This window comes from Monodelphis domestica, chromosome 5, assembly GCF_027887165.1.
Source record: "Monodelphis domestica isolate mMonDom1 chromosome 5, mMonDom1.pri, whole genome shotgun sequence".
Classification (NCBI taxonomy): Eukaryota; Metazoa; Chordata; class Mammalia; order Didelphimorphia; family Didelphidae; genus Monodelphis; species Monodelphis domestica.
The window spans coordinates 141,821,360-141,835,776 of record NC_077231.1 but is presented as its reverse complement, the minus strand read 5'-3'; the positions used below and the strand labels follow the sequence as shown (position 1 = coordinate 141,835,776).

The window sequence follows — 14,417 nt, the reverse complement described above, 5'->3', positions numbered from 1 at the left end:
AGGTGAAAGGAACCCTTCTCCCTGTTCCCTAGTCTCCCTTAGTAGATATTTTGGCCTATAGTTTGCTGGGTAGGCAAGATATCCCTTAATTCACTAAACCTTTCCCTAAATACTTCCTAAGTCACATCTCCTCCTATCTTCCTCCTAAAACCTGGTTGGATTTGTTTCTCTTCAGTCTACTTCTCCACCAGCCCCAAATTCCTTAATACCCCTCCTCTACTCCTCTGATCCCTAGCTTTGATGAGAGTTGAATGCTAGGAGCCACCAAGTCCTTCAAGGATCTGTTTCCCTCCAATTCTTTCCCTCTCTTCTCAGTCCTTCCTTTTTTCCTTCATTCCTTCCATTTTAAATGGAAGTATTTTCAGCACATATAAGCTCTTTAACATCCCATCACAGCCCTCTACCCATATCGAAGCCTTGGCTGAGAACTATAGAAACAGGAAGGGGGGATAAATTGGTTTTTGGAAAAGGATAGGGGAAATTTGAGGGTTATTTCCGGGCTAACTGAAGCAACACTTGTCAGTAGAAGCCTGGCTACTTCAAAAAGGACTTGCATGACTTCTGCCCAAAGCTTTCACATACTCTAACTGTCAGAGAAAATGTCCAAGGCAATAAGCTGGGGACAGCAGCCTCTTTGCTTCGCTCCCTGTTCCCAGGTAGGTCACCAATGAAAATAAAATGAGCCCCAGATGGGCTCTCAAAACAAAGATTGAATTGTAACTTGGAATATGTATTGGGTATTTATCACCTAGGATGACTTTGGAGTAACACACTGATAATTTCACTTTCAGTACACATAAACCTGTGCTAGATATAGCTGAACTCACACTGAAATGTGCACATTGGAATTGTACCCACAGATCCACACACCTATTAATCCTTTAATCCAAGATCTACATTAATGTTTACTATTCTATTAACCATTAAAAACAATACTGAAACTAAAATCTGAGAGAGGAAGGGGAGGGGAGGTGGAAAGGGAGTTCTTTGAACATAGAGGGTCAAGATTCACTATTATCCAGGAAGTCGTATAGTAAATAACATTAAGTCTGCATCGATTGAATTTCCACTTAACTGCTGATGTACACTGAGTAAGGGCAAAGAGCGCCCCATCAGTAGAAACAATTGTTTTAAAATCTGGTAACAGCAGACCCCTGAAGTCTGGTACTAAAGAACTCTGTCAACAATGTTTAGAAGGAATCTGTAGGGGGGGGGGTGGAATGCCATTCTTGGAATAGGAACCCCAAGTTTTGGTCTGCTTCTGTTTGTGTTTCATTCTTTTTTCGGGAAACAATTTGTGTTTTTAAATCTTAAAGAGTTTTTGTTTGTAGAGTGTTATGTCCAGGTGGCTTTTTTTAATTTCACACCTCTCCAAACTTTTCATAAGAAGAAAAAACAATATAGAACAACTTGAATCTTCCCCATTAGTTAAGAAAACTAGAAATCAAATTCTAAATCCTCAAAGGGACTTCAGTGAGTAGTAGGCCTTAAAGAGGAAAGTAGGAAGGTATATCTTCAGAGATGATTGAGAGGGAAAGCGATCCCCAGGAATTCTGAGGCAAAGCTGGACAAAAAAAATTCTGTGGAGCCGGGAATCTAAGAAGTCTTGAATCCTTAAAATTAATATCTAGTCTTTCTATGAAGTGCCCTGCTTGCTTTCCAGTCGACAGATCTGAATTACATTTTCCTTAATGCCAAGTGAGTGAGAAAACTGCAGGGGCCTGAACTTACTGTCTTTTAGGCAAAAGCCAAAGACCTATACCTAAATAAATCTCTTGCTTTGCTGAAAGTTTGCTTGAAGTTGCAAATGCAGAGATATTTGGACAAACTAGTTACCCCCAACTGAGAAAGAGTTTCCAAAATATAAAAAAAGCCAGATAAAGTTCTCTCAGGTAGTTCCCTCTCTTTCAATTTCTCACCCACATGCTTGAAATACAAGCTGTCTGGGATCCGAAGCTACAGGAGCATTCACAGTTGGGGGTGTCAGGCTTAGCTGAGGCAGTCTAGGTGGTCTCCTCTAAATCCCTGCCCCCCCTTCTAGGAGCACCCTAGCTCCCCAAATTTTCAATGTATCCTGCAGATAGGCAACTCTGGCCAGGTAGAGGGCTAGCTAGTCTCGGACTGTGCATTCCCTGCAGAGCCCACACCTTTGGATCAGAGGACCATTCACTGCAAAGCCTCTGGACAAATCATTAGCCCCCTTTCCCTTATTCGTGTTGCTCAGATGAACAGTTTTTGTGGTTTCTTTTTGATTTTAATAGACGCCCTCCACCCACCCCTGTTTGGAACAGAAACCACTGCTGTCCTCAAACTAGAATGTGTCCCAAGTTTCCTTATACTTCTCCCCAGCCTTTCCAATGCCCCAAGTCTTTTTTACTTGAAAATGTCTTTTCAGGGAGTCTTAGGAGAGGTAGTCAGGATAGGCTGAGAGCTCTAGAAATTTGGCCCCAAGTAAGAAAAACAGATAGGGAAAAAAAAGCAAATCTACTCACCGTGATGGGTCGGAGGATATCTCTGTACCGTGGCCCTAACAGAGTTTCCGTAGTAAGGTGGGACGTGGTTGGCTTGTCCGTCGATGTTAAAAAGTACATCCACTTCCTCTGGCAGAGGGTACTGTGAGGGGTCCATGTAAGAGTGGCTAAGCCCCGGGTGGTGAGTGTCTGGGTGCTGGCCATTAAGAACTGCTGGGTGATGGTGACTGACCCAGCGGGGTTGGTCCGTAGTCACCTCCATCTCCTCGCTCACGCTCTTGCGCGCGGTCTTCCCCGGAAAGACAGCTCAGAATTCTGGGGGTGTTCAGTTTTTTCTTAGGGGCTGGGGTGGTTTTTGTTTTGTTTTGTTTTTTTTTCTCAGTTACTGTTGTCCGTGGTGGAGTTTTTTGTCTTGTTTTTCAGCGAGGAGGTAGTAGAGAAGTAGTAGGGAAGAGGGAGAATGAGAAAGAAGAGGAAGGGAATTGTTTTTTGCCTTTTAGAGTTGTTTTAAAGGGGGAAAGGGAGAAACAATAAATTCCAAATAAATGGGGGGGGTGAGGAAGGGAAGATTTTTTTTTATGGTGATGATTTAAATTTGTTTAGAAATGAGGTTCCCCACAGATTTTCGTCAGCTCTTCCAAGATGAGTCTCTCCTCGGGTCACCTATGATGGAAAGAGGAGGAAAAAACTGGATGAGCATTTAAGTACTTTAGCACCTGAGTTTTATGAACTGGCACCACCTCCCATACAGACAGATCACAAGCATGCACACACACGAGCACATACATACAAGAGAGGCGCCTATAGCCTGCAGAACTCGGCACAGACACATACGACGTCCAAGACATTAGCTGCAAACTATAACAACAAGAGTTTTTCGTTCCTTTTAACACACGTACACCCTCTTAAGTCCTGTGGAGCCCTGCCTCTGAAAAAATAACGCATTTAAAAAGGGGGCGCAAGGGAACAAAAATTCACCTCAGGTTTTATCCCAAGAGCCCCTGGTCTAAGCAACTCTAACTCAGCACTATAAATTTTCAAGCCCGTAAAAATCCACTCCTTAAGAAACCTTCCAACAGAGGACGAATGGAGAGGAGAGAAAGGAGAAGAGAAAAGAGAGATCCTTCCACATGGAGAAAAATATTAACTAAAAAAAAAAGAAAGAAAGAAAGAATGCAGATACAGTACCAACCTCGGTAGTGGGGAGCAGAGAAGTGTGTGACCCGAGAGAGGCAAAAACTGCTTGATCAGATTCTCTCTCTCTCTCTCTCTCTCTCTCTCTCTCTCTCTCTCTCTCTCTCTCTCTCTCTCTCTCTCTCTCTCTCTCTCTCTCTCTCTCTCTCTCTCTCTCTCTCTCTCTCTCTTTTTTACAGGGAATGCATTCTTTCTGAAAGTATCAGGACGGCGCCAGGCAGCTCAGTGTTCTCAGACAGCTGTGGCGCGACGCAACTTAAGGAGGTTCTAGTGTCATCAGCGCTGGAAGGGGAGGAGCCTGTCATTGGATAAGGAGGGGACAGGATACTGAATACAAGGAAACTGCAACCCAAACCTACTCCTTTACTTTGCCACCATCCCCTCCCCCTACCACCCCCGCACTACCCTTCTCCAAAATTCCCCCCTCCCTCTCCGGTGACCGGAAAGTATAGCAGAATAGAGTCCACAAACTGAAAGTACTCGGGAAAGAGTTTTTAAACTATGCTAAGGTTTTGGGGGTGAAAGTCAGAGAGTAAAAGATTGGTGTTCTGGCCCTTTAAATGTGTGGCATCGGATCCTGCTAATTCAAAATTGGGTTGTTAGTTTTATTAGTACCAGTGAAACCTGCCTATCCCATTCATAAAGTTAACTTATTCGGGAAAGGGCGAGATCTAGTTAAGAAATTTGGGGTGATTCACTTATGTGAACGTATGTGCACGTAAAATTGATGAGGAAAAGAAGTCAAAGTTGTTTAAGTTTGCAATCTCCTAAAATATCCAGATATCATCAAGTTAAGATATCCATGTTTTTACTTCTGTTTCCTTAATTTCCGTGTTATAGAAGATATCTTTCCATTTCAGTAAGAAACACCTCAAATCAGCACTGGCCCAACTGCTCCAGATGTACTCTCCAAACCTAATATTTGTAATAAATGTTTTCGTTTGCCTTGCCTAACAATAACCCTGGATGCAAACAGCTCGCAGGGGGAGAATCATTTCATTTATCCAATAGAATGGGGGGAGGGAGTTTGCGCAAAACTACAGCGGGAAGTAAGAATGTGATTCCTGACACGTTACCGAACTTTTCTCATTTTCTGCAGCGGTGTCTTTCTGTCCATAGCTGGCTCCTAAAGCCAGTATAGCTAACCAAAACTAGAAAGAGGGAAGAGAAAGACGCCTCCCAAAAAGAATACTCTACAACCTAATCCTCCAGCTGTAAGACTGTCAGTGGAGTGAGTACCGGTCGGCAACACAGCGCAGCAAACTTTGTAGGCTTGAACTACTGATCTGAGAGGGAGGGAGGAAGGGAGGGAGAGGGGAGGCGCGGGTGGGACCGGATTAGGAGCGGGGGGAGGGGGGGGTGAGGAGAAGAGCTGAGGGCAGGGGCGGAGTGTAGGGGAGAAAGAGACGCCGGGGCCAATGGAAAAAATGCAAGCTAAGGGGACTGGAGGTAGACTCTAGCGATTGGCTAGAAGAGAGAGTTCGAACCACCTTTGCCTCTGCTCAGTCCATTGAGCCACTGCATCCCCTAGCGGTGCTAATGCAACAGCCCTGAGCTCAAATTGAGTAAACTGATGCTTAAATTTAAAAAGGGAGGGGGCGGGGAGCAAGAGGGTAATAAAAGAAAAAGTTTAAAAAGTTTTCTCTAGTCTTTTTAACCTCTTTCTGAGATGTTGGTGAGGAAAAAAGACTCTAAATACACAATATGCAAAGAAAAAAAATTACGTTAAGAATTGAATAGGATAAAAAGAATATCATACTGCATATAAGTGGAATAGATGAGGGTGAAAGTAAACTCAGAGGATGGTTTTCTGCTAGATCTCAGAATGGACTAGCTAGGAGAGGGAAACACCAATATTCAACTTTGAAGAGATTCTATATTCTTATGTTTAAAAGCTTCCTCTAGTTAGCTGAAGAGGGAAGCTGAAAAGTGGGTCTGCCAGATCTAGAGATTTGCTGAGTATGTGATCCTGCAATCAAATTTCTGATTAAAACTGGAATTCAATTTAAACCGGACCCAGAAGAAGAAGGTCTTTAACATTAATTAGCAAAGCTAAGAACCCTCCAGGTTTCTCCTGAGTCCAGTTACCGCCTCTGTTTTATAACATCGGCCCAGTAAAAGAACATCGATTTTCCTCTCGCTCTTTGACTTTTTTCTCTCTAGGGCCAGTCGAGTTGCCAGCATCTCCTGCTCACTGCGTTCTCCAAAGCGGTTAATTATTTAGTATCTGTCTTACATACACCGGAAATCATTCCATAAACAAGAGAAGGAATATAGACTCGCATCTATTCCGTTAGTATTTGAAATAAAAGATACAGAAAAAAAAAGCTTCAAAAATAGCCCCAGGAATTAAATGCACTAGGATAGAGTGGGGGGTAGAGGGAGAGATGCTAGTATCTCATTCTAGCACATCTACTGGGGAAAAAAAAAAATCCCAGGCATGGAAATTGTGTCCTACTAGAGAGAATTCACAGTATCTCAAAGAGCAACAACCCAAACTGTCCAGGAGATAGCTTCTGTAGACAAAAGTGCTGACTCACAGATTTTTAAAAAATGTTTAATTCGGAACATAATATAAATTATCATTCAGGTGACCGTGAAAACCTGGCTAACAAGAGAAACCAGAGTATCCGGAAGTTTCTCCGCCCCCCACCCCCACCCCAGAGGGGAAAATGGAGAAAAATGCATGCTGAGGGGATTGGCTCAGTCCATTCGTAGTAGCTTTAATGGCATGCCCGGTATTTGATCATATTCAGATGGATACCCACCCCACAAAATGTGGCCCTAAGTCTCCCGCTTTGCATCCAGGTAGATGGGCTACAAATTGGTTGGGGCCGCTGGAGGAGGAGTGGGGGGAGGTGGGAGGTAGATGCTCTCAGTAATGGAGCCAGCCTGTAGGGGGGTATTTACCATCGAATTCCCAGCCTGTCCGCCCCCTGTTCCCGGACTGACAGTGGGTAATTGGGGAAGAGGACGTTGTTCTTTTGATGGCCCGCGCCGGCCAGTCTCGCCGACGCCACACTGGGTTTGACGTCACAGGCCCAGCCCCAGAGCCAGGAGCAAGGGGGGGAAGAGGGTAGGGTGGGAAGGGGAGAAGCTGGGGATAAAGAGAATGAAGGCCGAGGTCTGGGGCGGGTCGAGGGTGGGGGGTGGAGGTTGGAGGTTGGAATAAGGGCGAGGAGGGGGCCAAAGAAAGAGGACTGCAGAGCTTGGCCTGAGGCTGGGAGCTGGGTTGAGGGGGTCTGGGCCACGCCAGGCGCCGGCCTGGCACGCTTCAGCTGCTGCGGCAGGCCCTGGTTTCCTTAAGGGAGGGGGTAAAAAGCCGAGGGGAAAGGGGGGGGGGCAGAGGATGAAGGGTGATCCTGACTTTTCTATTTTTTTTCACCAGCTTCAATTTCTAGAACTTCCAGATAATACGCTCCCCAACCCCCCAAAAAAGATTGCTACTTCACAGCGTTGTGTGCTCTGCTCCCTCTCACTCAGGTCAGGCTCCCCCACCTCCAACCCGCCCCCCTCCTCCCTGCCACCCAGGCTGTCTCGGGCTAGTCTCGCCTCTCTTTCCCTAGCAGCAGCCTGCATGTCTCAGCACAGGGGAAGGAGGATGCTACTGCTGCTGCCGCTTTGCCTCGGCTGTTGGGAACCAGGCCTCTCAGCTAGGGTAAGGGGGCTTTGCCTTGGGAGTGAGATTCAGTAGATGCCTTGCCTTAAGCTCACTAGTGAGACGCAGGGTTCAAGAGGGAGGGAGCTTCAGGTTGTCTTTGCTAGAACAGTATGTAGATCTGACCATCTGACGACCAGGAGAAATCAGATGTACCATTCCTAAAGTATATTTAAAAGGGCCCCAGAGTGTCCTCCCGGGAAAAGGAGGCGAATAATTATAATGGCGACCAGCTTTCTTTTGGGGTGGGGTGAAGAAAAATGGCCTCTGTCCTCTGCTCTCCCTCCCCCACTCCTGACCCCAAAATAAGGGGGCGGAGAAGGGGCGGGCGGAGTGTGGGGGACTTTGCAGAGAAACCCGACCTGAGAAGGAGGGAGAGAAAAGCATCTCTCCATTCAGGAAACTAGACCGGGAAAGAGGAGATAACCCACTGCCGGAGTTGCCCAAGCCTTGTGGGCCGAATAGGTCGATCGAACTCTGGCTAAGTGCAGAACATATGGGAAAAGGTTTAAGGAAGGAAGAGCCGGGCGAGAGGAATCGGAAAACTCGAGTGTCTGTCGAAAGTCAAAAAGTTACTAATCCAGAGAAAGGGGAGTTTAAAGTAGCCTCAAACTGCCTGGAGCGATTATTTAAAGTTGTTTACCTAAGGACTCTGAAAGGGGAGAAAGCATGTGAAATATTTTCGATTTTTGCAAAACAGCAAAAATGGAAGTGAGCGAAAGAAACTAAACCGGGCAGTTTGGCTTTTGTGTCACTCTTATCCCTCCACCAGCAGCGAATGGAGAGAGCTGGGCAGAAAAATAAAACAAGGTTGGGAGTAAGCTCCAATGAGAGCTGAAGAGTGGAGTAAAATCAAAAGCTAGAAATTGGGGGAAGGGGCTAAAGGAAGAGGCAGAAACGAGGCCGAGCAGACGAGCGGAGGAAATAGGGGAAGTCCCTTTCAGTGTTTAAATCAATCATCATTTGCTGTTACCCATCAATAAAAATGGTGTGAACTGTCCGCTGTGGTTATTTGTCTTGGAAGGAAATGGAATTAGCCCGTCGCTGGTGCCCTGGGATGCCCCGATTTGGCCAGGTTCGGTTCTTATTCTCTCCCCTTCCCTCCTTTGGCCCCCTTTCCTGCGCCGTATGTGAGCCTGAGTCAAGCCACTTCGGCTTCTAATTGAGCATCTAGGGTTTTAATAGAGGCCATTGTTGGAGCAATTAGCTAGAGACAATAACCGGAGAAGAGCGTTTAATTCGATTTTAAGGCAGTCTAGGGCCTCAGACCCTTTCCAGGGTTGAGGGAAAATTGTTTGAACAAACCAAGTAAGTAGATGGAAAGAGGGTGGGAGCGTTGGGGAAAAAAAAAACGTATTCCATACTTTCCAACAATTCCTGGATTAGCCGAAGGCCTTTTCCACTGATTTCAGACCCCTTTCCTCGTCTTCTTTTTTTCATTGGGAGTTTAGGAAGTAAGGGGATGGAAGAACTCTTGTTCCTGAGGATTTGAAGGACGGGGAAAAGGAAGACTAGTAGAGCTCCAACTTTGGGGGAAGATGGAGAAAGACGGTGTCCGTGGAGAATGCGATGGAAGACAGTGGTTCAGGGAACCATTCTACCCTTTTAGGCGCCTGGGCTTGTGACCCTGTCGCAGACGTGATTTACAATGAGTCTAGTTGGAGGGGAAGGAGAGGAATACTGCTGTCCTGGATAGCTCGGTGTTATTAGGCTGGCCACCACCACACCTGGTCTGAATTTCGTTCGGTCCCGAAGGGTTGAGAAGAGAAACCCCTTTCTGGCACACGCACACCCTTACTCTCTCCCTTCCAAGCCTTAACTCCCTACCCCCATCTTCTACGAGCGGATTAAGTTACGGTTGCCCGGCTGGGATTTTTTTACAGGGTACGAGAATAGTACAGGTAAAGCTGTATAAACAGCCCCCGGGCTGTCGAGCAGGAGGGTTATACAGGGGACACGGCCCTGGGCCCGGGAGGCCGGGGCGTGTGCGTGGTCGGGCGCGCGCATAAGAAGCCAATACGCGCCTCAGGAAGGGTCGCAGCCCACTTTAGCTCGGAGGGGACAATGGAAGAAGTCCAATTTTTGATGCGTCTTTCCGCTTTTTCCTTTTCCCGATTAAGCAGCAAGCACTCGACCCGCGGAGTTAAACCAGGAGACCCAGAAAATGGGTGGGTGACACCGGCTTGGAGATGTGGTCCCTTTAAAATGAAATAGAGCTAGTCGGCTTTGTGATATTATTCCCCAAAGGTGTCGCGGCGGTGACCAAAAATTCGCCGGAAAATGGGAGCCGATCTCGTGTGCCTGCGTGTGTGTCCTGCGTGTGTGCACGCGTGAACTAAATGGAATCTCCAGGAACTGAGGCCAGGAGGGGAAAGAATGAATCGAGTACACTGGACTCTGCTTCCCCAAAACAGCTCCCATCCCCTTCCTCGCTCTGAAATTAGCTACTGGTTTAGGGTGGTGTGTGGTTTTATTTACTCTTCTTTTTGCTTATTCATCTATCGCTGTTTGAAACTCGGAAGGAAACCCACCAGTGTAAGGAGGGGCAGCAAGAGGCGGGGAGACTCAGAGAGAAGATGCGCTGCGAGATTACCCTCCTCACCCCCACTAGCACCTACCTCCCTCCTCCCCCGCGCCCCAGCGAGCTCCTAAGGATATCGTTCTCTCTGGCCTTCCTCCTCCCTCCTCAACCGAGAAAGCCCATAACATTAAGAAGATATGTGAGAAATTAGGACGTAGCGGAAAGGGGGAGAAGAAAGAGAGGGGAAGGGTTCTATTTTAGGGTTAATAATACACATTGGAGAGGGGGGAGCAGAAGAAACGAACCAGAAGGGGGCACTGGGGCTGGAGAAAGGGAGAAAGAATTTCCCCTTGTGAAGGTTAGCCAGAGAGAACCGAACATTCCCGCATAACTATCTAGGAAAAAATTAACCCTCGAAGCCTGATTCCGTGGAGATAGCCAGCGACAAGTAGGAGGAGGTGAGAGAAAAAAGAAGCTGTAAGGAGAGGCCAGATGAGGAAGAGTTGGTTTTCGTCCAGAACAATCCCTAGGTCAGTGGACAGAGGGTCATTCTCCTTTGATTTTCTGGAGCAACACTTGGAACCAACCACCGGAGATAAGTGTGGAGAGAGCGAAAGTCGGGGAAGGTGTATCATTCAGCTTCTTTCTCACCCTCATTCTACAGAGAACGTCAATAGCAGAACTGACCTCCAGAACAATCGGCTGACAAAGGGACTGATCTTGGTCCTTTACTTAATTACTCTCAAAAATGACGCCTACCTCACTGTTTCACATTCCTCAAATGCTCTCTTCTTCTCCCCACTGTAGGCCTGGGTATTTGGAGACAGGGAAAAGGAAGGAATTCAAGGTTCAGCCCCTCTGTGGCTCTCTGCTTCTTTCCTATCCCTTTCCCCCCTCCCCATATTCCCTCAACCCCCAAAGGTCTCCTGACTCTGAAGTCCGAAAACTCTTCCCCCTGTTCCCCATCATTCCCACCTGTCTTCTTTCTCCTCCATTGTACCCCCACCCCTCACCTCCAGACCAGCTCTAGAGAAAGGTGAGCTGAATTAAGCTACCAGATGACTGGCACCTCTCTGGGATCGCTGATGGGATGGGGGGGGGGGGTTGTCACAGAAAAGCTGAGGTGTCGGTTCTTTGAGGAAACTGTTAACAGAAAGACAAAGGCAAATAAACTATTCAGATATAAAGGTCATTTCGGTTTGGGGGTTTTAGCATATATGTGTATATATTTAAACTTTCAACATGCCTTTCCCAGAATCTTCTGCGTAGGTTTGTGTGTACATACATGTTCCCCGAAGCCGAGTGTAAACCCATCTGTCTAGGTGGTATTGGTGGCTAAACTAGGAGCCTACGACCATCAAGTACTTCTTCTTTTCCCCTCTTTTTCCTATTGCAGCCTGACACCATTTAGCTGTGTGGGCAGCTCTCACGGTCAGGGGCTGAGGTTCTGAGACAGTGGTTAATCTGGGAGCCTTCCGCTACCAACTCAGAATAATGGATATCCCTACCCCAGCAATTTGTTTTGAAAAACAGTCGGCTCTTCTCAGGACCGCCGGGGCCAGACTTCAGCCCCTCATCCAAGGGAAGTCCAATTTCTTTCTTTTGGCAATCCCACCAAATCCCACCAAGCTCAACCCACCTCTGGTCCATTAGTCTCCACCACAGAAGCTCCTGACCAGTGGAGAAAGCAAGCCACACTATGTGGGCAAGACAGATCAACCAAAGGGAAGAGAAAGGCGATCCGAAATGACTGCCTTTGGCTGCCCTCCCTTGCTCTCAAGCACAGCGATTGACCTTTCGCCTATTCAAACTATTTGTTAAAGAAAACCAGTTGTAGTGATGTGCACTTCGGGAAATAAGCATTTCTAGAATAATATGGCATTAATCGATATGTATGCAAATGTGGTGGCTTGGTAGAATGCTCTGGCTGGAGCAACGTCTAGGTCGCTGCCCTTTTGCAGTCGCCTGTGTCCTGGTTCTACCCTTCCCACCTACAGAACCAAATAGCCTATAGTTCCCTACATCCCAAGGGTCAAAGTCCTGCCCTGAGCTGGATTCTTGTTTTGTATTCTTTTTCCTAGAGATGTTCCATCAAAGAGCACCGGAGGAGCTTAATATTTCTCACCCCATGTCCCTTAATTCTTTGCTTCCTCTCATTGTTCCCTCTATCCTCAATATCCCATACTTCAGGAGGAGACATAGTTTGGATGACCCTAACACACCCACAGAACGGTCCTGGTAGGCAGAGGTCATCACCCGCAGCACTAAGATTAGAAAAAGAAGAAAAGGTTTGTATGTGAAAGGGAGAGCTAGCTAATAGGATGGGAAGTACTTCTGACACAGACTTTGAAAAGTCTCGGTGAATGTGAGACCTCTCTCACTGCCCTTTAGGGTTTGTTTAGAGGCTGTTTGTTTATTTCTCCTACATAAAGACACTGACACAGAAAACCTCCTGCTTAAACTCTCCTTCAGTTCTCCTCCATTTGTCTCTGTTCATCCCTAATTCAGCCAGAATTACACTAACTGGCCCTAAACTCCCTCCAGATAGTCACCTCCACAGCAATATTCCAACTTCTGATAATAAGAACCACACCCAATATGAATCCTCAACCATCCATTCATTCCACCTTAGTCTAGCTGAGACACATCCTCAAAACAAGGTGCCAATGAATTTACCTTGAAATTGAACCTAGGGGCAGAGTTCTAGGTCACACCCATTCTGGGTTATGCCCCTCTTCACTCCCTCTGTCTAATTCATCTAATAAAGTGGCCCAAACTCCTACCCTCAGGCTGACCAGCTGCTGTCCATCAGTGAGTCCACAGAGCCGGGAGGTGGTGATAGGTAATTGTCCCGTTAAATGTTTATAACCTGGAGCCAACAAACCAGGCTCCCTGGTGTGTGTGTGTGTGTATGTATGTATGTGTGTTTGGAAAGGGGTGGATTAGGAGAGATCCTATTTCTGCACCAAGTTGAGGGGAAAGCTAGTCACATATTTTGACTACAGAATTTTATCTAGTTCAGCTGTCATCCCACTTTTAAAGACAGTCACTTTGTGGGTAGAAGTTTGGGGTGTAAAAGTGTGTATAAGATAATGCCATCATCATATAAACTGGGATTGGGTGAATTTCTTTAAAATCCCATAAACTGGTCTAGAAAATCTGCCCTGACATCACTCTACTTTTCCCAGGGTTCCTTCAAGCCATCATCTATCCCAGGTGAAAGAAGCCACAACCCATGAGCCCCTCTTCCCTTCCTGTCTAACCTTTCTACACACTCTCCTCAGATCGGGCTTTGCCTACTTGTGGTTGTGCCTTGGCTTTGCATTGAGTAGTTTGTACTTCACAGCCTTTCTAAGCCTTGTGCCTGACATTAGAATACAGATGCCAACACATCTGGGGGTCAAACATTTTCTTCTCACTACATATTTATTTCTGGAGTGATATACCATGAAAATGTGCCTGAACATAACCCATACATAGGTTACAGAGAGCACCCAAAGACATACATGTACTGAAAAATAGATGCACTGGGAGTTGTTTCTTGGTTTTATAACAAGCAAAATTTTAGGAGCTCTTTCAACTCTAGTCTTGGTAGTAAGAAAGCTCCCAGTGGAGCGGGTTATAATTTCTCTTCACTTCTCCAACACCCCCCCCCCATTCCCGACATACACACCCCCAACACCCAGAGCAAGAACTAATTCCTTCTACTCAAGAGGAAATAGGAGGAAGGAAAATTCCCGTCCAAAAGTAGCAATGTATCCTTGGATCTAGATCAGGAGTTTAAGCCTGTCTTATTTTCCCCTTACACACACACACACACACACACACACACACACACACACACACACACACACACCAAGGTCATCTTAGAAAGTCAGAGATCCAGAGTGTTTGAAAAGAACAATAAGAATTAGGAGTCGGGTTGAGTTTCCTCTAACGACAGCTGCCCTTTTGAATCCAGAATCCCCTTCTAATTCTCTCCACGTGGAGAAGGAAAAGAGAACGCAATGTTAAAGAGAGGGAGAATGCGGTATTCACTGACCTGGACAGCTTGCTCAGGCTGGCCAGCTGCTTTTTATTTTTTTTTCTTGATTTGATGGGGACCTGAAGGTAGAAATGACAGATTTCTCTGTTGCTGCTGCTACTGCTGCCACCGCCTCCTCCTCCTCCTCCTCCTCTACCGCCGCTGCCGCTCACGGCATCTCACAAGGGCTCCCAGGGAAAAGTAAAACCTCGGTGATCTGCATCCTTCCTAGCAACCCACTCTCCTCCTCTTTCTCCTCCTCCTCCTCCTCCTCCTCCTCCTCCTCCTCCTCCTCCTCACTGTAAAGATCAGAGTCCTTCCGGGTTGAAAAAGAAGAGAGAGAGAGAAATAGAGAGAGAGAGAGAGAGAGAGAGAGAGAGAGAGAGAGAGAGAGAGAGAGAGAGAGAGAGAGAGAGAGAGAGAGAGAGAGAGAGAGAGAGAGAGAGAGAGTCATTTAATTACACCCCTCCTCATGCAAACCACAGGACGTGAGGGGAGTGTGAAACTGACAGCGCCTGGGGAACGAAAGACAGTACTGTAATGTGACCT

At 46.7% G+C, this 14,417-nt stretch overlaps 1 protein-coding gene and 1 long non-coding RNA gene across 5 annotated transcripts in view; one reads left to right on the top strand and one right to left on the bottom strand.

Annotated features, from left to right (window-relative positions):
- Nucleotides 1–14,071, bottom strand: part of GATA3 (GATA binding protein 3) — a 34,231-nt gene extending 20,160 nt beyond the window's left edge. For 2 of the 4 annotated variants that reach the window (XM_007503943.3, XM_007503944.3), the window contains exons 1-2: nt 13,887–14,071; nt 2,493–3,134 (exon numbers count right to left, since the gene is read on the bottom strand). In XM_007503943.3, coding sequence (XP_007504005.1) covers nt 2,493–2,733 — 241 coding nt within the window. In that variant the 5' untranslated portion in view covers nt 2,734–3,134; nt 13,887–14,071. Of the gene's footprint in view, nt 1–2,492; nt 3,135–3,663; nt 3,902–13,886 lie in introns of those variants that run through there. The other 2 variants (XM_001363291.4, XM_056799437.1) reach the window with 2 other exon arrangements.
- On the top strand, nt 7,036–8,620 carry LOC103105052 (uncharacterized). The gene is made up of 3 exons (XR_472791.2): nt 7,036–7,148; nt 7,235–7,323; nt 7,723–8,620. It is a non-coding gene; the product is annotated as an uncharacterized LOC103105052 (long non-coding RNA).
- Nucleotides 14,072–14,417: the final 346 nt, after the last annotated feature.